Raw genomic sequence first — 25,019 nt, forward strand, 5'->3', positions numbered from 1 at the left:
CATTTAAGAGTGGCACAAAGCAAACAGTCTTATTTCATAACTGAATAAATACAAGGAAGAGATAATATACACTGAAGTTTATAAACTCTTAGGCAATAACTTTTCTGGGTAATAAAATGTCAACCAGAGAAAAAAGATATATAAACAAGGAGTTGTAACTGTGACAGATGAATTCAATATAAGGCATATGTTAAGGAATATATTGGGCTTCCCTGGTGGCTCAGACAGTAAAAAAAATCCGCCTGCAATGCGGGAGACCTGGGTTTGATCCCTGGGTTGGGAAGATCCCCTGGAGGAGGGCATGGCAAACCACTCCAGTATTCTTGCCTGGAGAATCCCCAGGGACAGAGGAGCCTGGGGGGTTATAGTCCATAGCGTCGCAAAGAGTTGGACACGACTGAACAACTAAGCACAAGGAATAGATTAAGAATTTTTAAAAAACCTAATAAAAATGATATTGTCTGAACTGTAAATTATGAACCCACAAAGGAATGTCTTCCCAAGATAATGCTACAGAAAGCAAAAAGAAACTTGAGGGTCAAGGTAAAGCAAAAGAAGATTTAGATAAAAATACACAAAACAGATAGTATGATATCTGTATCTAAAGCTGTATCTTATCTGTATCTAAAGCTACAATGTACCATGAATTTAAAAGGAATCCTATTCAAGCAATAGGATGAAGAGACATTAGGTTAGTCTTCAACTTATTTGTCTCTCAGCTTTGAATTCACCCTTATTGCCTGATCTGTAAGGAATGAATCTGGGCCTTTTAAATGCTTTTTCTTTGCCAGATGGTAGGATACAGGCTTTGCAGATGAAAATGGATAGCACTGAAGAGGGATCTCCTTCCTGCCCAGCCTGCATAATTTTGTTCAGTATCAAGTGTCTGCAAGTCACTGCCTTCACTACACGTATCTCCAGCTCTCAAGTGCGCAGAAGTGCTGTGTACAACAGTCCCACAAAACTCAAGTCTACATCCCAGGTTACTGCTTCCCACACCCTCTCCTTAGCCCTGGAAGTGTGCATGCCAGAAGCCCTTTGGAGCTGGCCACCCAGAGCCACTCTGGCCCAAACTGTACATAGGAGTGTCCTGGGTTCCTGCAGAGGCCTCTCCAGCTGCAGGCCCCAGCAGTTACCTGCAGCGGTGCTTTAATTCCCTCTGATGCCCAGCCGTCCATGTGTCGCCCGCCAACTCCAGCCTGCGTGTTTTGCACATTCTCCAGAGTTGTTGCTGTGGGTCTGACTATGGACTGGCTCTAGCCTGGGCAATCCATGAAACTTCTATGCCATCAGGAAACCTGAAGCTGTATTTTTAATGAGAACTAACCCTTCCAAGGAGAAGGAAATGGCAATCCACTCCAGTATTCTTGCCTGGAGCCTGGGGGGCTACAGTCCACAGGGTTGCAAAGAGTCAGACATGACTGAGCAACTTCACTCACTCACTCACTCAACCCTTCCAAGGAAGTCTGTCCTTCCTTGGATGTGCTCCTGCACCAAATAATTTAGAGTCTGCTGTCTACCTTTAAAGTTACTCGCTAGTTATTGTTTAACAGCTTTATATCAAATGTCCCCTGTAACACTACTGTGAGCTGAAAGACAGTTCTCCCTGGATTTCATGATGTTCCTGCACTGTTGGGGCACTCTGAACAAAGGAAATCGATAACCTATAATAAAGATAAGTCTCCTACCCTAGACACAATCTAGGATTGTAAAAAAAATTTCCTTCTTCCAAGAGATCTGCTTTTAGCTTACTTTTCAGGTGACAAACCTACTAGAGATGCCATCCGCCTCCCTAGGGAGGCTTTGTTTCATTCAAGAGCAAAGATAAGGTTTTGTGTTCCTTGAATAAAAGATATGCCAGCAACTCAATATCTCAGTGTCATAATTTTAGGATTCCGCTCTTAAAATTCCTCTCCACTACATATGCACAATAACCAGAACTAAAATGTTCTATAAGTGATAAATTCTGTTCTATGATCTACGGACCTTGTTTTCCTTCAGAATATCTATACATATACATAACTTTAACATTATGTGGTTTATCTTCTCATCGGACCTAGATTGATACAGACATATACATAGTGGGCTTAGAAAAATGAGGTGTTATGTGGCAAACAAGAATATTAGCTCTTTCAGTCAACAATATCTTAATCAGATCATGAATATTATGTATTGGTGAATAAAGGTTAGAAAGATAACCTCAAACTTCTATTCATTCAACAATATAAACTAAGCACCTGCTGCTGCTGCTGCTAAGTCGCTTCAGTCGTGTCCAACTCTGTGCGACCCCATGGACGGCAGCCTACCAGGCTTCTCCATCCATGGGATTCTCCAGGCAAGAACACTGGAGTGGGTTGCCATTTCCTTCTCCAATGCATGAAAGTGGAAAGTGAAAGTGAAGTCGCTCAGTCGTATCTGACTCTTAGCAACCCCATGGACTGCAGCCTACCAGGCTCCTCCGTCCATGGGATTTTCCCGGCAAGAGTACTGGAGTGGGGTGCCATTGCCTTCTCCCAAACTAAGCACCTGCTGCTGCTGCTGCTAAGTCGCTTCAGTGGTGTCCGACTCTGTGTGACCCCATAGACGGCAGCCCACTAGGCTCCCCTGTCCCTGGGATTCTCAAGGCAAGAACGCTGGAGTGGGTTGCCATTTCCTTTTCCAATGCATAAGAGTGAAAAGTGAAAGTGAAGTCGCTCAGTTGTGTCCGACTCTCAGTGACCCCATGGACAGCAGCCTACCAGGCTCCTCCATCCATGGGATTTTCCAGGCAAAAGTACTGGAGTGGGGTGCCATTGCCTTCTCCAAACTAAGCACCTACCAAGCACCAAATACTATACTAAGACAGAAAGATGAACACAACACTGTTTGAACAATATAGAAAACGTTTTTTTTTTAAATTTCATTTTTGTGGGAATTACCTTCTCATGTCCAATTTATTCCTAGAAGCAGTCAATGTTAACATTTTCTTATGAGTCCTTCCAGATGCACTCTATGTGTATCTATGCAATTATTTATATTTAGAAACACATAGACACAGAAACTTTAAAGCATAATCAGGACTTCCCTGGTGGTCCAGTGGTTAAGAATCCACCTGCCAATGCGGGGGATACAGGTTTGATCCCTGATCTGGGAAGATTTTACATGTCATGGAGCAACTAAACCCATGCGCCACAAATACTGAAGTCCGCACACCTACAGCCTGAGCTCTGCAACAAGAGAAGCCACTGCAATGAGAAGCCCGGGCACCACATCAAAGAGTAGCCCCTGCTCGCCACAGCTCGAGCAAGACCTCGTGCAGCAACCGGTGCAACCGAAAATAAACATCAAATAAACATTCTTTTTTTAAAAAATTAAAGCATAATCAATCCAAACGTTACCACAGTACTCATCATCTTTCTCATAGTAATGATCCTAAGTAGCTATTAATTACTATTAGAATCATTATAGTATTATTTTAGAAAACCTGATAACTATATATCTGAAATTCCTTGGTAATCATTTGACAAAGTATTATTTCATGTAGTGGTAATAAACTTAGAAAACCCACTGTGTTCCAAAAGTGATAGGAAAGATATAGATTCAAAATAATTTCATCAAATATACTATTATAAGATTAATATTAACATCAAGAATAATTAAATTTTCATTTGGAGAGAGGAATACAAATATTCCTTTGTTCCTATGAGGTTTCATTAGGCCCTTAGTTTTGAAAAAATATGCAATTTTCAGTGGTAACTATCCTGACTAAAAAAAGAGTAATTAATGATTGACATTTTTTATTAGCCAAACAGGTAACATTTATGAAAAAGCTATAGTAAAACCTGTAATATTGTTTAAACATGCATATGTCTTTTCTGATAGCCAAGACAGTCAACTGATAATTTTTCAAGGGAATTAATGTCACAAAGAAAAATATACCATAGGGAAATGTTACTTAATAGAAAAAATTCTGTTACTCTATCTTCATTTGAAATGAAAGAAAAAAAATCAGCAAACATTTATTCAGCAGGTAGTTCCCACTTTGATGAGTTTTAACAGCAATCTGTTTCTTACTGAAACAATGCATTATCTTTCAAGTTTTATAACTGTTCCAATTATTACTGTTACATAACAAACCATCCCAAACTTACTGGCATAAAACAAAAGCCAATTCACTGTGCTCAGAGATTCCATGAACCAGGAATTCACAAAGGGCACAGTGAGGATGGCTTGTGTTGTCTCCACAAGGTCTGGGGTCTCAGTGCAGTCTCAAAGGCTAGGAATGTCTCTGGGAATGACTCAATGGCTGAGGCTGGTATCAGTTCATTCAAACACATATCTGGTGATCGGCCTGGAAAGACATGAATTTTAGGATTGCTGACCTGAGATCTGACACTTGAGGCCTTCCCACATGGCCTAGCTTTCTTACAGCATGGCATCAGTAGGGTCTTAGACTTCCAGGGCTCCAAGCAGGCCAGTGTCCCAACAAACAAGGGAGAAGCAACACTGCCTTTCACTCCTGAGACTACTGTCACTATTCACTCTACTTATTTAACTTATATACAGAGTACATCATGCGAAATGCCAGGCTAGATGAACCACAAGCTGGAATCAAGATTGCCAGGAGAAATATCAATAACCTCAGATACACATATGACACCACCCTTATGGCAGAAAACAAAGAAGAACTAAAGTGCCTCTTGATGAAAGTGAAAGAGAAGAGTGAAAAAGCTAGCTTAAAACTCAACATTCAAAAAACTAAGATCATGACATCCAGTCTCATCACTTCATGGCAAATAGATGGGGAAATAATTGGAAACAGTGACAGACTTTATTTTCTTGGGCTTCAAAATCACTGAGGATGGTGACTGCAGCCATGAAATTAAAAGATGCTTGCTCCTTGGAAGAAAAGCTATGACCAACCTAGACAGTGTATTAAAAAGCCGAGATATTATTTTGCCAACAAAGGCCCATCTAGTGAAAGCTATGGTTTTTCCAGTAGTCATGTATGGATGTGAGAGTTATATGTATGGATGTGAGACTATAAAGAAAGCTGAGCACCGAAGAATTGATGCTTTTGAACTGTGGTGTTGGAGAAGACTCTTGAGCGTCCCTTGACTGCAAGGAGATCCAACCAGTCCATCCTAAAGGAGACCAGTCCTGGGTGTTCATTGGAAGGACTGATGCTGAAGCTCCAATACTTTGGCCACCTGATGCAAAGAACTGACTCACTGGAAAAGACCCTGATGCTGGGAGACTGAAAGCAGAAGGGGATGACAGAAGATGAGATGGTTGGATGGAATCACTGACTTGATGGACATGAGTTTGAGCAAGCTCTGGGAGGTGGTGATGGACAGGGAAGCCTGGCCTGCTACAGTCCATGGAGTCGAAAAGAGTCTGACACGACTGAGAGACTGAACTGAACTGAACCTAGGAAATCAGAGCATCACCTCTGCTGCCTTCTACTGGTTACAAGTGAGTCACAAGCATGCTCATATCCAACAGGAAGAGAACTCCCAAACTCTCAATGGAGAGTGACAACTTTTAGAAGACTACCTGGGGCCAGATGTTCTTGTGGCCATGTATGGAAAATATAATCTGTATAGTAATTTAATATTCACAAGGTAACTTGGTTAATATAATACAACAAAGAGCATTACAACCTTTGGTTGGTTTTAGCTCTGAATACAAGATAACATTTCCTTAAAAATGACTATTTTTAGCTTTGGAAACAAATTAAAATTTATAAGGTTGTTATTTCATATAATATTTGCAACTACCTTGAGAAATAGGTGTTGTTATTATTACCTATATTTTAACAGACGAGAAAGCTGAATTTGAAAGCTGAATAAGTTGCCCAGAAAGTTAAATATCAAAGTTGAGATAAATCCAGACATGTGTGTCTTCAAAGTCCAGGCTCTTCTCACTGACCAAGCAATCTGCACAGCGCCACGTTAAGTGAACCTCACCCAAATCTCATGTGCACCAGAGCCGTACAAAGCAAGGACTACCTGTATCTTGCTTTATATAGATGTAAGTTCTTCAATAATAGATTTATAACCCAACCAAGTTAGATGGTTACACTAGCTAACAACTGTATGTACCTTAGTTATGTGATTAAAAAAAAGACAAAAATCACAATGAAATTTATCACAGAGCAGTCTCTGCTATACTATTAATATCTCAAGGGTAATACAATGCTGTTTAGTACAAATAAGTGTTTAACTGAATAAGTACATAAATTTTTACGAAAACTTTTCATGATCATTTTAAGTAGTGAGCTCTTGTATATTCCAGAGAAGCTGTACTATGGCTGAAAAGGTAAATATAATCTATCCTCTCATTTAAATTAATTGGGGGGGGTGTTTTATCTTTTTCTAAAATCCAAATTATGGCCTTATCTATTTCTATTACTCATTATTTTATATTATTCTTTATCTACTAGAGGTTAAGCTTTCTAAATGAAACAAAAAATGGGACTACTTACATTACTTATTTTGTCACTTTCTGTAATGCCTAATATGGTGATCTTGTGTTTCTGATTTGACTTATGGTAATTTGTACAGACCATAAAAAAGTCAGAAATATGACCCAGTGGACAGTTATTTTTTCTGGAAGCTTAACACTTCTCTCCCCAAAAATGTGTTCTGGCAACTGAAAGGAAATTAAGTTAATCAGCTCATATAAATTTTGTCTTGGTTCTAATTGATTTTATTTTTGAAGCCAACTTTATCTTGTAACTTTAAAGATAAACTAACATTTATATTTCTGTGAAGCATAAACATATCATAAATTCTACTTTCTTATAATATCAGTTTCATTTTTCATAATGGAGTTCCTTAATCCCTTGGAGAAGTAAATGGCAACCCACTCTAGTATTCCTGCCTAGAAAATCCCATGTACCAAGGATCTTGGTGGGCTACAGTCCATGGGGTCCCGAAGAGTCAGATATCATTAAGTGACAAACAAGGAATCTTCAAAGCAGAATATTTTTCAGAAAAGTTAAAGAAAATAATTTTTACAACCTGACAAATTTCTTTTTAAAAAGAATCTTAAATGATGTGAGCTTCTCACAGTTTTGAAAACAATTTTTTGTTAAAGTACAATGATAGCTGGTTACTTTTTTCTGACTATAAAAAACAAAACTCCGTAAATAAATTCAAGGAACTTATTAGTTATCTGAAATTATTCTATATAATCATTTTTATATAATGAAAAAAATAATTTAAAATTTAATTATTTTTTAAAATAATTTAAAATGAGACTATGAAAATCATTTATTAATATTATATAATTCTTATATGTTAGAAAATACTAATCTATATATATATATATAAAAGAAAATAATATTCTCAGGGAACAATTTAGCAGTCTTATTGCACTTTTATGACTTTTTAAAATGTCATGCTAAAAAATAAAATAAAAAAAAATAAATAAAATAAAATGTCATGCTATTATTTCCCCCTAAAAAGTGTATTTTATACTTGTGGGCAAATAAAAAAAGGAAAAATAAAACACATCTTTTTGGGGGGACTAGTAGGTCTTCCAAATAGGAAAAGGAGTACGTCAAGGCTGTATATTGTCACTCTGCTTATTTAACTTATATGCAGAATACATCATGAGAAATGCTGGGGTGGAAGAAGCACAAGCTGGAATCAAGACTGCCAGGAGAAATATCAATAGCCTCAGATATGCAGATGACACCACCCTTATGGCAGAAAGTGAAGAGGAACTAAAAAGCCTCTTGATGAAAGTGGAGGGTGAAAAATTTGGCTTAAAGCTCAACATTCAGAAAATGAAGATCATGGCATCCGGTCCCATCACTTCATGGGAAATAGATGGGGAAACAGTGGAAACAGTGTCAGACTTTATTTTTGGGGGCTCCATAATCACTGCAGATGGTGACTGCAGCCATGAAATTAAAAGATGCTTACTCCTTGGAAGAAAAGTTATGACCAACCTAGATAGCATATTCAAAAGCAGAGACATTACTTTGCCAACAAAGGTTCGTCTAGTCAAGGCTATGGTTTTTCCTGTGGTCATGTATGGATGTGAGAGTTGGACTATGAAGAGGGCTGAGCGCCGAAGAATTGATGCTTTTGAACTGTGGTGTTGGAGAAGACTCTTGAGAGTCCCTTGGACTGCAAGGAGATCCAACCAGTCCATTCTGAAGGAGATCAGCCCTGGGATTTCTTTGGAAGGAATGATGCTAAAGCTGAAACTCCAGTACTTTGCCACCTCATGCCAAGAGTTGACTCATTGGAAAAGACTCTGATGCTGGGAGGGATTGGGGGCAGGAGGAGAAGGGGATGACAGAAGATGAGATGGCTGGATGGCATCACCGACTCGAGGACATGAGTTTGGGTGAACTCCGGGAGTTGGTGATGGACAGGGAGGCCTGGCGTGCCGCGATTCATGGGGTTGCAAAGAGTGGGACGCAACTGAGCGACTGGACTGAACTGAACTGAGTAGGTCTTTATTAGGTAACTGAGCTTGAAGTTTTCCATATGATATTAGTCCCCTACAAAACAGGCATACACCTTCTATTTTTACTGAAATCTATTATGTGATTCCCCTTCAATAATAATGATAATATTTCCTATATCCATATAGGAAATGAGCCTTCCAAGTGGTACAGTGGTAAAGAATCAGCCTGCCAATGAAGAAGATGCAGGTTAGATTCCTGGGTCAAGAAGATTCCCTGGGGTAGGAAATGGCAACCCACTCCAGTATTCTTGCCTGGCAGACAAAGGAGCCTGGTGGGCTACAGTCCACAGGGTCACAAAAAGTTGGACACAACTGAGTGACTGCACATGCAAGAAATGAAGATTTAAAGAGCTTAACCAACTTGCCAAAGGCTATGTTGCTGTTTAGTCCCTAAGTCATGTCTGACTCTTTGTGACCCCATGGACTGCAGCCCATTAGGCTCCTTTGTCCATGGGATTCCCAAGCAAGAATACTGGAGTGGGTAGCCACTTCCTTCTCCAGGGGATGTTCCCCACCCAGGAACTGAACCTGCATCTCCTACATTGGCAGGTGGATTCTTTACTACTGAGCCACCAGGAAAGCCTACCAAAGGCAATACGAAACAATCAACTTCTGGAAGACCAGAGATTCTATCTTCTCTTTGATTTCTTACATTATTTAATCAAGTGAAAATTCAGTTTAATCATTCCTGATGACCATACATATCACAGATAGTTAATTTTCCTCTTGACAAGTGGCATGATATAATTTTCACAATTTGTTGATTTTAAAATAAATGTATTAATCTTTAAAAGTAATAAGTTCAATTTTGTCACAGGTTTGAATACAATTAACTCTTTAGTAGTTCAATAGCTATAATAGAAATTTCAGACACTGCAAATTTAAATACTTTCAAGAATGAGAGAGTACTGAGTGAAATCTGTAGGATTTAAGACAATAGTAAATAATGAACCGGGGACCTCATACCCTGCCTAAAGGACAATTATCACTGATTGTCACCAACTGAAATACTGTAGGTTTAAGGATCCGAAATGCTTAATTTTTCAAGATAAGCTGAAGCCCAAAAAAAAAAACTCAACAACAAAAAAGATAAGCTGAAGCAGATTTTTATCAGAGATTTCCTGAATATTTAAATGTTAACAACTAATTCTAATTTCTAAGACTTTGCTAAAAAAAATCCATCTGCAAGAGTATGTTTGGCCCAAGGACTGCTGGTTTGCAAACTTAATTAGAGACATGTCTATCATCACTATAGGATAATGTTGTTAAATTAGGAGGGGACTTGAATTTGCAGGGATTCTGTAAAATGAACAAACAAGTATTTATTGAATGCCAATAATATAAAATATTGAGCAACTAAAATTATATTACTAGATGTGTTCCAGTTCAAGAAGTGAGAGGTATCCAGAGAAATAAGAGGCCAGTATGAGAGGTCAGCAGTACTTTACAAAGAGAAAGTTATTCTAGAAGGAAGAGTAACAGAACAATGGTGTCTTGGTGGTATCACTGATGAAGAATATTTAGAGGACTGTAAGATTATTACAGGAAGATGTATTTCAGACTAGTGAGAAATACAAGACAGACAGCAGACTTCTATGGATCCTGAAAGCTAAGCAGAGTTAAGACTTTATGTAATAGGCAGCTGAAGCAACATTAGATCTCCAGCAGGAAGGTGATATGATCGATGCAGTGTCTTAAAGACTGATTATAGTATGTAGAAAAGATTGGAGAGCTGCAGAGTGGTAACAGAGAGGCCAGCTAAGAAATGGTCTCAGCAGCACAGGAATGAGATGAGGGGCCTGGACTTTGGCAGTAGGAATGAGTGAAGTGTTCTCCCCCAACCTATTTACCTGAATGAATCCTCATTAGTAGCTTGTTCGTGTGTGTGTGTTATGAGTGCACTTTTTTTTTTTTTTCTTCATTAAATTGGAGCTGCCCTAGTATAATGAACAGAACACTAGGAGAGGAGTTAGGAAATCAAGATTCTAGATCTGACACTGCACCTAACTACATGGGTGAAGCTGGGCAAGTCTCGTAACCTCATTAAACCTCAGTTCTATAATCTGGGTAGTAAAGGACAGAACCAGACAGATGTCACTGTTTGAAACTGTGGATCTTACAATTCCGAAAAGCAATAATCTTAAGTATTCAGATAAAAGTGTAATTTCAGGCTTCTTTTGAAAGTCCAAAAGCTGGTTTCCTTGATTCCACCTTTGTACATGGCAAAACTGGCTGGAGTTGAGTGGTGAATCCCTCCTTCAGGTTGGGCACATACTCTCTAGTTTGCCACAGTCCCATCACTTCCTCAAGTGAGGCCCAGTGTTACCTGCTATTCATCATGCTTTCACTGCTGTTTTTCTTATGGTAGAGAAACATTTTTCTCTACTTTTTCTCAACACTTTTCTCTACATTTTCTAAACTTTGTCTTTTACCAGGGGTGAGAACGTGTAAGAAAAGAGGTATTTTTTTTCCAAGAAAAATAAAAGCATGCATTTTTATGAACATAAATATTCCTTTAGATTTAACAGGCAAAAAAGCTCATCTGCATGAAAAGATTACCATTTAACCCTCTTTAATCAGATAGTTTCATTTAGTTTGGAAGCCCTGTTACACATGTTGGAAAGCTATTGAAAGAAATATCAAAGGAGTGAAATAATTAGATTGACATTTTAGAAAGAGTACTCTGGAACCATGCAAAAACTTAAAAGGGGTATGACTGAGAGAAAGAATATCTGTCAGAGCACTAAGGTGGTCTGCAGAGGTGAAATGACAAATTTACAGTGGAGAAAGGAGGGACTGATTCAAGGAGATGGAATTATTAGAATTGGGGCAACACAACAAGTATTGGAAGTAGAATGATGCTAGATTTTAGGGATGGTTCACTAGATAAATGGTGATACCATCCAGTGTACAGAATTCATAAGGATGAAGAAGTCTCGGGGAAAGGTGAGGTGGTATAGCATTACTCCACAGTAGAAGCTGGCCAACTATAGCTCACTGCCTGTTTTTATACAATCCACGAGTAAAATGGTTTTCACATCTGTAAATGGTTGGAAAAAGTCAAAAGAAGAATGTATTTCATAAAGTGCAAATTACATGAAATTCACATTTCAGTGTCCACAAATAGTTTCCCTGGGACACAATTCATTCCTTTAATCACTGTCTATACCTGGGTTCACTTCACTATGACAGAGATGAGTAGCTGAGACAGCAACCATATGTGGTATTCTCATCACTGAACACTGTTTCTTGAGGTACTACGAATTGTAGTGACATGGTTATTGCTCAGATTGCTCAGTGTTTCAAGCACCATGTGTAATGTCATACCACAACGTTTCATTTTGACTATCATATCGAAGGGCTTCACAGGTGGCTCAGTGGTGAAGAATCCACCTGCCAATGCAGGACACTCAGGTTTGATCCCTGGGTTGGAAAGATCCCCTGGAGAAGGAAATGGCAACCCACTCCCGTACTCTTTTGGGGAAATCCCATGGACAGAGGAGTGTGTTGGACACGACTTACCAACTAAACAACAATCACATCAAAACAGAAAGAGAAAACTATACTTCAAATATCATGCTTTTAATGTTTTAAGGGGAACATGGATTATTCTGCTACTGAATTAGATGGCAAACCACTGTATCACACAATGACACTAAAGCTACACTAGAAAAATTTAACACTTATCTATATAACCAGACTAGGTATCCATCATATTCATAATTCATAGGAAAGTAATCAGAGGAATTAGAAAATATAAAACAAAGTACTTCACTGTACCAGAGTTTCTTCACAAAAATAAAAAGTGGAAATGAATTTCAGTTCAGTCCAGTCACTCAGTTGTGTCCAACTCTTCGCAACCCCATGAACTGCAGCACACCAGGCCTCCCTGTCCATCACCAACTCCCAGAGTTCATTCAAACTCATGTCCATCGAGTCAGTGATGCCATCCAGCCATCTCATCCCCTGTCGTCCCCTTCTCCTCCTGCCCTCAATCCCTCCCAGCATCAGAGTCTTTTCCAATGAGTCAACTCTTTGCATGAGGTGGCCAAAGTATTGGAGTTTCAGCTTCAGCATCATTCCTTCCAATGAACACCCAGGAAGATGAACACATCTCCTTTAGGATGGACTGGTTGGATCTCCTTGCAGTCCAAGGGACTCGCAAGAGTCTTCTCCAACACCACAGTTCAAAAGCATCAATTCTTCGGCACTCAGCCTTCTTCAGAGTCCAACTCTCACATCCATACATGACCACTGGAAAAACCATAGCCTTGATTAGACGGACCTTTGTTGGCAAAGTAACGTCTCTGCTTTTCAATATGCTATCTGGGTTGGTCATAACTTTCCTTAGTAGAATAAATTCACAAAGTTTGTGAAAATAAGGTTATTTAAAGCCTATGTTTCTTTATTATATTATTAATCAGCAGTTATTTTATGGGAAAACATTTAAAATAACGTATTATTGAACTAATAGTATCAACTTCATTCACTCCTACAGATTTAACCACTGTCAGTTGTTTCTACTTTGATAAAAAACAGAAGCTGAATATCCTAACTTGCCCTATCACACAACAGCTTGCGGGCTTAGCAGTTGTATGGTTTTATTGTGAGTTTTTTTTTTTTTCCCCCAAGCTCAACAGTGAGACTGAAATTTCTGAACAAAAAGAAAAGCCTTCAACCATTATTAAACAATGAATACCTTTGGAAATTATATTTTGCTGCAGATTGAAAACGTCTCCTTGAATTTGACCTGAAAGTCTAGGCAAAATACTACTTATATGCAAAGCATACTACGTTAAGTCCTTTGGACAACATTTTTCAAATCAGAAATAACCATCAATCTGCTTTATATATTTCTTGTGCTGTCAAAATTAAAAACAAGATCTCTGTGCATATACAAAGCTGCAACAGATATACTGTGCAAGTTCAAACTACAGTGCCAGCAGTGCTTTTCAGACTTCACTGCAAGCGCAAGAGAAACTCCCATATACCAAAAGCCACTTAACTGTGCAATCGAGGAGCCTCTAACTTTCGACTGGTTAATCTGCAATGTAAACAGCATACTAAACAGCAAATATTAAAGAGAATCGAAAAGAATTCTATAAATGCCTTCCATACAATTAATATGATCACTAAGATCATATGCCCATGACTGACAGCAGCATTTGGTGTCACCTATCTGTGTGAACACATTTCCAAGACAAAATCAGTTAAATGCCTTTACAGACCTGCATTAACAAATGAACAACTGCAATCAAATCTGATGACAGGGTAACTGTGAATCCCAATTAAATGAAATTGCTATCTCAAAAAAAGAATATTTTCATTAGGAGATCTGTATTACAATAAATCATGTTCAATTCATGTTAGTCTGAACGCAGTCAATAAAGATTTTGTGGTTACTTGCTTTCTCTCATATGTATTTTCACTCTTATCCATGTATTAATAATATCTTTGATTTTGCCTCATGGCCTGCAAAGTCTAAAATACTTACCATCTGGCTCTTAATGTAAAAAGTTTGCAGATCTCTGCTCTATGGAGATGCTATTCAAAGTGCAGCAGCATCTGGGAAATGTCTTGACAAGGCAAATTCTTGGCCCACCCCACATCTACTGAATCAGAATTTCTGTGGGTGAGCCCAGTAATTTTTTTCTTTTTTAACAAATGTAAGAATCACTCTTAAGGATTTTAGAGACTTGGTTCTGTCCCCTTGGGTAAATTATTTAATTCTTTGAGGCAGTAAAATGGGAACAGTGTCAACCACTTCATAGAACTATTGAAGAGATTAAAATTAACTTTAAAAATATGAGAAAAAAACATAAGGTTTAGCATGGTAACTGACACTAGTAATTCTTAATAAATGGTAATAAATTAGAAAAGATCTAATGTTGGGAAAGACTGAAGGCAGGAGGAGAAGGGGATGACAGAGGATGAAATGGTTGGATGGCATCACCAACTCAATGGGCAGGAGTTTGAGCAAGCTCCGGGAGATGCTGAAGGACAGGGAAGCCTGGCATGCAGCAGTCCATGGGGTCACAAAGAGTTGGACATGACTGAGAGACTGAACAACAACAATAAATGATAATTATTAATTCAAAGGTGTACTGGGGGACCTCCACACACGAGCCCATGACACATGAAAATTAAATTTTTAGGAATTTTGTGAGACAGCTATTTAAATTTCATAAACTTAAAACTAAGTAAGTTACACTAAACCAAAGCTATTAACACTCAAAACTCATCACTACTTAATTACCTTACCACATTTTATCATCATCTGTGCTCATGCAGCTATTATGTCTAGATGGTAGATATCCTTATATTGGTGTGCTGCACCTCATTTCTTCCCAACTACGCATTCACAGGAAATCAACCACCACAAATCAGAGCTTTTTTGGAGAAGGGCTTCTGGCGAAACATTAATCAACACACTTCTGGCTATCATTATTAAAAATTACATAATGAATTCAGTTTTGAACTCAATGAGTCTGAATTAACTATGCACATAGGGATGTCTAACAATCTGTTAGTTAAAAAGATGTATTTTTAGGTACCAACAGCATATAGATAGTAGCTGAAGCCATAAACATGAACAAAATTGAGCAAAAGAGCATTTAGAGAAGGGATCAGATATAGAATGATATGGAAAAAATTATATGCACAATAAGTCAGAAAGACTTTGGAATTTATAAGTATAGCCAATTATGGCTAGCAACTCAATTTAACTATTCCCATTTATCACCATCCGAATTCTCAGCTTTAACTCCTGGAATGCTTCTACCAACAAAAGCTATATAAATAGATGCACTGAATTACATTACTCTGCCACTTGAATTTAGCATCTATATCTTAGCCAGCATGGGTAATGGTATTTTAGGTCACCTGTTTAGACAAAGCTAACAAGCTTCAGCAATATGTGAACCATGAACTTCCTGACGTTCAAGCTGGTTTTAGAAAAGGCAGAGGAACCACAGATCAAATTGCCAACATCTGCTGGATCATGGAAAAAGCAAGAGAGTTCCAGAAAAACATCTATTTCTGCTTTATTGACTATGCCAAAGCCTTTGACTGTGTGGATCACAATAAACTGAAAAATTCTGAAAGAGATGGGAATACCAGACCACCTGACCTGCCTCTTGAGAAATCTGTATGCAGGTCAGGAAGCAACAGTTAGAACTGGACATGGAACGACAGACTGGTTCCAAATAGGGAAAGGAGTATGTCAAGGCTGTATATTGTCACCCTGCTTCTTTAACTTCTATGCAGAGTACATCATGAGAAATGCTGGGCTGGAAGAAACACAAGCTGAAATCAAGATTGCCGGGAGAAATATCAATAACCTCAGATATGCAGATGACACCACCCTTATGGCAGAAAGTGAAGAGGAACTAAAAAGCCTCTTGATGAAAGTGAAAGTGGAGAGTGAAAAAGTTGGCTTAAAGCTCAACATTAAGAAAACGAAGATCATGGCATCCGGTCCCATCACTTCATGGGAAATAGATGCGGAAACAGTGGAAACAGTGTCAGACTTTATTTTTCTGGGCTCCAAAGCCACTGCAGATGGTGACTGCAGCCATGAAATTAAAAGACGCTTACTCCTTGGAAGGAAAGTTATGTCCAACCTAGATAGCATATTCAAAAGCAGAGACATCACTTTGCCAACAAAGGTCCGTCTAGTCAAGGCTATGGTTTTTCCTGTGGTCATGTATGGATGTGAGAGTTGGACTGTGAAGAAGGCTGAGTGCCCAAGAATTGATGTTTTTGAACTGTGGTGTTGGAAAAGACTCTTGAGAGTCCCTTGGACTGCAAGGAGATCCAACCAGTCCATTCTGAAGGAGATCAGCCCTGGGATTTCTTTGGAAGGAATGATGCTAAAGCTGAAACTCCAGTACTTTGGCCACCTCATGCGAAGAGTTGACTCATCAGAAAAGACTCTGATGCTGGGAGGGATTGAGGGCAGGAGGAGAAGGGGACGACAGAGGATGAGATGGCTGGATGGCATCACCGACTCGATGGACATGAGTTTGGGTGAACTCCGGGAATTGGTGATGGACAGGGAGGCCTGGCGTGCTGGGATTCATGGGGTCGCAAAGAGTCGGACACGACTGAGCAACTGAAGTGAACTGAACTGAACAAGTTGGTTCATACTCTGAAATTTCTACCTCAAGTAGACATTGCCCTTTGAACGATAAAGAAAAACAAATTATAGAGGGATGATAACATAGTTTAAATATCAATGATACTGAACATATTTGAAAGTTTAGTTTCAAAGTATCATAGAATTTTAGAACCAAAATAGACTTTATAAGCTACTCTGGTATCTTAATTTTTTTGTTCTTCTCTCCATAAGAAAGAGCTATTTGTCAAGTTAAATGTCTAGGAAAGCATTTTAAATTAAGTTTTTTCCTTATCAGTTATCTGAACATTTGATTATCTGATATTAACATGGAGTTGACAAAGGAGTGGATCTTCCTTCTCCATTCCTTCTGATGTTCATGAGTGGATATTAAAAATTTACATAATTCTTTATGGCTGGTACCACCAATAATGCCAGAATTCAATTCAATTCAATGCCACCTGATTCAATTCAGCTGATCTGGAGTCTCTGGCGAGAGCACCAGTATTTCCTTAAAGGTACCTAGAGGCTTGAGTATTCTGCTGTGAAAATTAAAGGTACCTAGAGGCTTGACTCGGAGAAGGCAATGGCACCCCACTCCAGTAGTCTTGCCTGGAAAATCCCATGGGTGGAGGAGCCTGGTAGGCTGTAGTCCATGGGATCGCTAAGAGTCGGACACGACTGAGCGACTTCACTTTCACTTTTCACTTTCATGCATTGGAGAAGGAAATGGCAACCCACTCCAGTGTTCTTGCCTGGAGAATCCCAGGGACGGGGGAGCCTGGTGGGCTGCCGTCTATGGGGTCGCACAGAGTCGGACACGACTGAAGCGACTTAGCAGCAGCAGCAGAGGCATGACTATTCTGCTGTGAAAATTAAAACTATGGTTCTCAAAGTGAATTAAGGCTATTACAACTTTCTCAGTAGTAATACTATTGATTTCAGAATATGACTCTACCAAGGATAGTAAATCTAGCCCTCTCCCATATACAAAAAAAAAACGGGGGTGTATATACAAAACAGACATAAAGCCAACATAAGAAAAATTACTTAACCAATGTATATGCTCTTTTAAAACAATAAATGTTTAGTTATTGCCAGCTTACAAAAATATTTTATTGCTCTACCTTGACTTGTAAAGAACAAGTAAAAGTACCAATATTAACTATTTTTCTATGAACCTATTCCTGGACTTAGAAATGCAAGCCAAAAAAAAAAAAAGACTTATCCATAAGGCTTATACATAGAGAAAAACTCCATGAGTTAAGAGTATAATTAGAGGCACACATACAACTAGAGAAATCCCCAATTCACAAAAACTAACAGAAAATAAAAAGTGATAAACCATTCATCAGTAGAGTATCTTTGATGCAAAATGTCACGTAAAATACAAAACCATTTCTAAACTCACTCTACATGACAGATACTGCAAAAATAAAAAGGGTACTATACTAAGTCACAGAGACATAAAACATAGAATGTCAAAGAAATGTGAGGCACTATGGTGAGATTACAAACTTTGGTTAGCCAAAAATTAGCAAGTGTCATTCCATGTAATCTGAGACATTTAAAAAATGTTTACACGCTTACTTATAGATGTTAAAACAGGGCAAGGAATACCGTACTACTTACTATACATAGTGAACTCTGTTTCTACTTATTCTATTCATTATCCACTTAGCCTTTATAGGTGACCTCCAAATCTATCATTCCTCATAAAGATGCTTTTTAGAAAATACTTAGCCAGAGGTAATACCCCAACCAAACCACATGAACCTGGAGCCTTTTCTCAGTCGTTATTGCTCACTGTTCTGAAGCAGCAGTCATTGACCTTCCATTCTTGAAATCAATCAATTCTAGTCTTTCCCTCCTACCTACTACAGTCTTTTTCAGTGTCAAATCATTTCATTCTTTTTTCTAATGATGCGGCATTCCTCAAGACTCTTATCTTGAATATACTTTCTTCATTTTCTTTGTTGGCTTTCATCCTCCTACCTAACTTCAAATATTATCTCAGGATATTGGTGGGTAATTTTCAGATATCTAGCTCAAATCCTTTCTTGAGAGTTAAAATAATCATTATACATTTTTTACCCAGTTTTGGTCATTCAACAAATTTTTACTGCCAGCTCCATGTGTGATACACTAGTGTTAGAAATGTATTTCAAAACCTAGTATGAGAATCCTTGTCATCAAGAAGTAGAGAAGCTAAAAGAAAAGCTAAATAGTCCATCAGGTGCAAAACTGACCATTCATATGTCCTCTTCCAATGGACTGAATATATATTTAGTAGATCCCACCTTCTCAGTATTCCCATGTAACAATGTATGACTTCCTTAATTCTATATTCTTTATGTGCCATATTCTATTCCTACTGCCATAGCTTGGTTCAGGCTAATACGTATTTTCACCCAACTGCAACAACCTTCTTAACCATTCTCTAGTTTCTCATCCAATCCATCCTGCACTCAATTAACAAATTAATTTTCCTAAACCACAGATGTGCACCAATACTTAACTGCATAAAATGTTAAACAGTCCCTCAAGTCCAAAAACAGCTTGACATTAGAGGCCTTCCATGATCTGTTCCTTACCTGTTTATACTTTCTCATCTCTGTCACCCACTATTTCCTTACCTTTTGCTGTAGCCAAACATGATTATTTAATCATATCCTGAAACTGTCTGAATGTTCCTATTGCTGTATCTTCATTTATGTCACTTCTCTCCCTCCACCCCCATTCCGATTAACAGTCTCCATTTCTACCTTTCAGAAGCTTAACCAAATACTGGTTCAAATAGCATCATTTTTCTGAAAACTTCTCTCCATCATCGGAAAGTATAAAATATATTAAGGTCTTCTGTATCACTCATACTTTATTTCTATTACAGTTATCTGTGTATGTATTATTCCTTAAGAGTATAAGAAACTTAAAGAATGTTTTATTAATCTTTATCCTTCCATAGTATATTACATATGGTTGATATTCAAATATGAAGTATACATTAAATTTTAATATATACATAAAATAACAGCCAAGATCCATAAGACCACATAAGAAGTTTCCTTCACTTTCTTATGGAGAAAATCACTGCCACAAGAATTTTTTTTTTTAAACCACCTATATGTTTCTTGAAAAGACATTAACAAGTGATTTTTTTGCCTTATCAGTAATCAGTATACCCCTTATGTATGTATGAATTGTTACAATAACTTCCTTGGCTTAGAATATAAAATTGCTTCCCAAGCTTTCAGTTTCACATTATTGTATGTACCTACTGATCACAACCTAAACCGACATACCACTGAAGACAGCAATGTAAAAAGAAATAGCTTGCCTGTGGCTGCTCCAAAACCCATACCTCTTAAGACAACTCAACTTTTTTTTTTTTTTTAGAAAGAGAGAAGAGCAATCATGGTGTAATTATACTTCTGTTTCCACTTCCTTCACACCTCCGTTACCTCCCTGCTGCTGTTGCTAAGTCACTTCAGTCGTGTCCGACTCTGTGCGACCCCAAAGACGGCAGCCCACCAGGCTCCCCCGTCCCTGGGATTCTCCAGGCAAGAACACTGGAGTGGGTTGCCATTTCCTTCTCCAATGCATGAAAGTGAAAAGTGAAAGTGAAGTCGCTCAGTCGTGTCTGACTCTTAGTGACCCCATGGACTGTGGCCCACCAGGTCCTCCGTCCATGGGATTTTCCAGGCAAGAGTACTGGAGTGGGGTGCCATTGCCTTCTCCAACCGTTACCTCCCTAACATCTACCAACTCAAACATTCTTCAGAGTCCATACTTACAGGTTCACAAGTTCACAAAAATAGACGGGTTTCCAGTTCAACAATTAATTCAAAGATTTACTGAATACCTACTATGTGGAAAGCACTATGGAGGACCCAAAAATTAATAAGACACAATTTTCATCTTCTGGAACACATGACTAAACGCACCACACACACACACAACGCCATTATAAAGATGATTATATAAGAGCTAAAAAGCTTCCAACAAGGTACAAACAGAATGATATGAGGAGAGAGTAATATAGTCAAAGAATACCTGAGAAGCTTCAAATGAGGAATGGATTTAACTTTCTTTGAAATCAAGTAATAATATTCAAGATTAATTATTTTTAAAATATTTTTTCAGTAGTATCGCAACAGAATTTAATTTTTTTCCCACTGAAATGGTACTGATTCAACGTGCAAGTTAAAATTTTAAACAGATTTTTATTAGCTCAGCTTGAAACATGGTGAAATACAGTTTATAGGCCAACCTTGTGGCCTATACTTAACAGGAAAAATTTTATTATGTTCAAAGGGAAGACAAACGATGTCTCCAACAATCTGAACTAATATTCTACTCCCAGAGAAAGTCTAGGCACATATAAATGGACCACCCAATCTTTACAGAAATCTGTTCAGCATACCAATAGGACATTAAAAACAAAAAAAATGAACAAGTGAAAATAAAATTCTGGGTCTTAGATTCACTTTTCATTCATATCACCTCCTCTTGTAACAATGACCTCTTCCTGATATACAGCAAAAGGTCTGAATCAGAGCCTGGAGCATTTGCTTTTCAAGCTCCATCCACACCATTTCTAGATTTAGACACTTCTTTGAAGATTCTGAGTTGCCATGACCTAACTCTGGACGTGCTGAGAACTCTATTGACAGATGAAAGGCCCACACTCATCTGAAGCTTAAAATAACTTGCAGGGAAGGGGTGGGAAAAGTCCGAGTTGACATATGCCAATGTAGCACATTTTAAAAAGAGGAAACTCTAATAGGAATGGAAACAAACTGGGGAACTTGGAGAAGCATGGTATCCCAAATTGCTACCATTAAAAAAAAAAAACAAAAACAAAAACAAACTTTGGTCTTTTAATTACATTACAGTATTCATGAGACGTTTTTGCAATTACTGAACTTCAAACTTAAGCAACATACTGTGAAAAAAAATAGGATAAATTACATGCACTTTTATAAAAGATACTTGCTTTTAAATATCCAAAACTCTTGACATTAACAAAAAAATAAAATCAGATTATGTTAGATTTCGACAAGAGAAGCCGGGAAAGAATAACTAACATGTAAGTTCGGTAACATGTTACAGGGTGCAGTTTCCTACTACAGTAGACAGGCGAAAGAACCAAGAAAAGGGGTTGAGCACAGCAATACTGCTACATTGTAGCCACTCAACACTATTTCAACAGCTAGCGGGCTCTATCCATCCTTCCTCACGTTCCTCGTGGCCTCTGACAAGTCATCCTTTCAACCTATGAGACTGTCCGCTCTCCCCCAACAAATATAATTCCCGTGCAGGTTGTAAAATCTCCCCCACAGACTACATGCTCACACCTCCTCGCCTTGGGATGAGCAGTCCGCACAGTGGGGAAAGGTCGCCCTGGCAGGGAAGTTGGGTGAAGTGGTCTTTCTCGCGGTCCGACCCGAGCCTCCAGCCCAGCAGCCGCCGGGAAAAAGAAACGGGCGGCCACCGAAGAAACCGGGAAGGGGCAGCGGATGCGAGCCCGCGAGGCAGGCTCCGTGGTGCCCGAGCACCGGCTCGGGCAGGAAGAATGGAGGAGGGGAGGCTAGGCAGCGAGGTGCCCGAGAGCCGGGCGGCGGTCCGGCCCCGCGGCCCGACCCCACCCCGCACTCGGCACCCTCCCAGTTCGCGGACCCGGCGTGCGTTCCGCGTGCGCCGACTCTCCCGGGAGAAGAGCCACTGCCTCACACCCGTGGATTTGAGAAATCCGGCAACTTTGCGTGAGAAATGCTTCCCACCCTGCAACACACCGAGAAAGAGAAATATGTCAGGCGATGACGGGGGAGGAAAGATGACTTACCCATGTTCCTCCCAGAGGGTGAGGAGCCGGCAGGGCGAGACGAAGGTCTCCGGTGCGGGCGGCGCGGCGCTGTGTCCTCCGTCTACCTCTGTCTCTCCCGCAGCCAGGGAGGGACCCGCGGGGGGCGGCCGCCGGGGAGGAGCAGCTGCCGCTGCTGCTGCTGCAGACGGCGCGGCCGCGGCGGGGACGAGCGGCGGGGGGCGGGGCGGGGTAGGGCGGGGCGGGCGCGGCGGGCGCAGCCTGCGGCGGGCGCGGCTCCGAGCGAGCGAGCGAGCAGGCGGGCGGGCGGCCGAGGCGCCGAGCCCAGCTGGAGGAGCGCCCGCCCCGACGCGCCGTCCGAGAGCGCCCCGCCCTCCCCACCGAGCATGCTCAGTGCGTCTCCCCCTCCCCCCCGCGCTGGGGCCGGTGAATCTGAGCGTGCGGGTGGGTGTGCGTTTGCGGGCCGGCTGCAGCTGCGGCGGAGGAGCTTGATGGCGGCCGCCCGAGGGGCCGAGGGTGAGCCTTCAGAGGCTGGGCACCGGGATGTTGAGCCCGAGCTACTACACCTGGCTCTCTACCATGGCCCCCGTCAACCCACACCCGGAAAACGGGCCCGTGCTTATTTCGGGGCAGTCCAGGTGCACCGGCGGGAGTTTCCCGAAGAAGGAGACGCTGGGCCTTCTTAGACCCGGGAGGGTGGTCGGGAAGCAAAGCGAACCTTCTGAAATGAAGGTGGAATGGACGTACTGGCCATGAGGCCAGCGACTCTGGAGACAGATACCTGAGAACGCCCGTTTTCAGAGCAGCCTATGGGCCCGCTGGGCACAGAGCAAGGAGGCGGCCGCTGGGAGGGCGCTCAGCATTAGGACTGTCTTGTCTGTGGCCATTAAAAAAAAAAAAAAAAAAAAAAAAAAGGTTCGGCAAACGAGAGGAGTGACCGTCCAGGGATTTCTTCAGAAAGTGTTGTTCTCCTTCCAGAGGAGTGCGGCCTTCCGTTCCCCGGAGGACACCTGAAAAGCTACGTAACTAGGGTGCCCTGGCCGTGGGGCGCCACCCTGCCGGGATGTGCCCGTCTCCCTTTGAACGCGGCAGGCACAAGGTTGCCAAAGTGGAAAATTAAAAAGTCCGCAGAGTTGCCTGCGGCCCCTCAGGGTACATCGGTCGGAGTTTCCTGGGTCCGCGAGGCCGCCGCTTGCTCCCCACACCTCCCCAACAGCGGGGAGAACCTGAGCCTCGCGGTCCCTCGTGAGGGCGCCCTCCCAACTGGGCATGCGCGCGGGGCGGACGCTGGTCTTCGCTCCTCTGCCCTGGGAGAGGAGGCAGGGGGAAACCTATTTCGCCGCTCTGGTCGTTCCCTGGGCCCTCTTGGATGGTTGGGGTGAGGAACCTGGTCGCTCTCTCGAGGCAGCAGCAACTGCAGCCGTGCAGGGGAAAGGGCGCAGTCAGCAGCACAACCTGTGAGAGGGAGATGACGAATAGCTAAATGGAAATTTCTTTCCTTTTCAACTTTTACTCTTTATATTCAGTGTTGAGAAAAAGCCCCCTCTTCGCACGTGGCCCCTTTTAAATCAGCTCAGTTTCTATTTGTATAACTGATACCACACAAGTCAGAATAGGTCTTGTAACTTGTTAAGTCTGTAAGTTGTGTCCGACTCTGCAACACCAGGGACTGTAGGGCGCCAGGCTCCTCTGTCCATGCGATTTCCCAGACAAGAATACTGGAGTGGGTTGCCATTTCCTCATCTAGGGGATCTTCCAGACCCAGGAATAGAACCCCCATCTCCTGGGGTGGTGGATTCTTTACCACTGAGTCACCAGGGAAGCCCTTGTAACTTGTTGAGCAGAGGTCAAATATTCTAAAACAAAAATGAAACATGGTAAGTAAAAAGAAAGAGGTTTGGTAAAACAAGAAAATACAATGTAACTACAGAAGTCAAAATTATTAGACTTTTCTGGCTGCTGCTTTTTTTTTTTTTTTTTTGTCAGGCTTAGTCACCTCTGCCTCTCAGCCCTAATTCCGGGTGAGGGGAGTATGTAAAATTAGTTTCATTTTTCTCGGTTGTAATGGTCCTTCAGCTGTCGATGCGAAGAAACACTAACAAAAGCTGTTACTTATTGAGCCCTTAAAGGACTTCAAATAAGTAAAGGCAATATTATTGAATAACAAAAGCGGGTAACATTTACTGAGTGCTTCCCAGGTGTCAGGCACTGTTCTAAGCACTATTGATGGGGTGCAGGGCAGGCTTCCCTTTAAATATGTTACTATGGCATATTTATTATTTGAAATCATGGTTGAGAAACATCCAATGCAAAAAGACCACTGTGATCATTGGTTCCCCTGAAAGCACAAAATAAATTTCCCATATGAGATGTCCTCTATATATCAGAAGGACCAGTCAATCCTAAAGGAAATCCATCCTGAATGTTTGTTAGGACATTGATGCTGAAGCTGAAGCTCCAATACCTGGCCACCTAATGTGAAGAGTTGACTCATTGGAAAAGACCCTGATGCTGGGAAAGACTGAAGGCAAAAGAAGAGGGCAGCAGAGGATGAGGTGGTTAGATAGCATCACGGACTCAATTAACATGAATTTGAGCAAACTCAAGGAGATA

At 40.6% G+C, this 25,019-nt stretch overlaps 1 protein-coding gene across 6 annotated transcripts in view; it reads right to left on the minus strand.

The window, feature by feature from the left end:
* Positions 1-22,628, minus strand: part of RAP1GDS1 (Rap1 GTPase-GDP dissociation stimulator 1) — a 149,673-nt gene extending 127,045 nt beyond the window's left edge. For 3 of the 6 annotated variants that reach the window (XM_006049505.4, XM_044946195.2, XM_044946190.2), the window contains exon 1: positions 22,428-22,627. In XM_006049505.4, the coding sequence (XP_006049567.1) occupies positions 22,428-22,431 (4 nt within the window). In that variant the 5' untranslated portion in view covers positions 22,432-22,627. Of the gene's footprint in view, positions 1-22,427 lie in introns of all 6 variants that reach the window. The other 3 variants (XM_044946192.2, XM_044946193.2, XM_044946191.2) reach the window with 2 other exon arrangements.
* Positions 22,629-25,019: the final 2,391 nt, after the last annotated feature.

This window comes from Bubalus bubalis, chromosome 7 (assembly GCF_019923935.1).
Source record: "Bubalus bubalis isolate 160015118507 breed Murrah chromosome 7, NDDB_SH_1, whole genome shotgun sequence".
NCBI classification, from domain to species: Eukaryota; Metazoa; Chordata; class Mammalia; order Artiodactyla; family Bovidae; genus Bubalus; species Bubalus bubalis.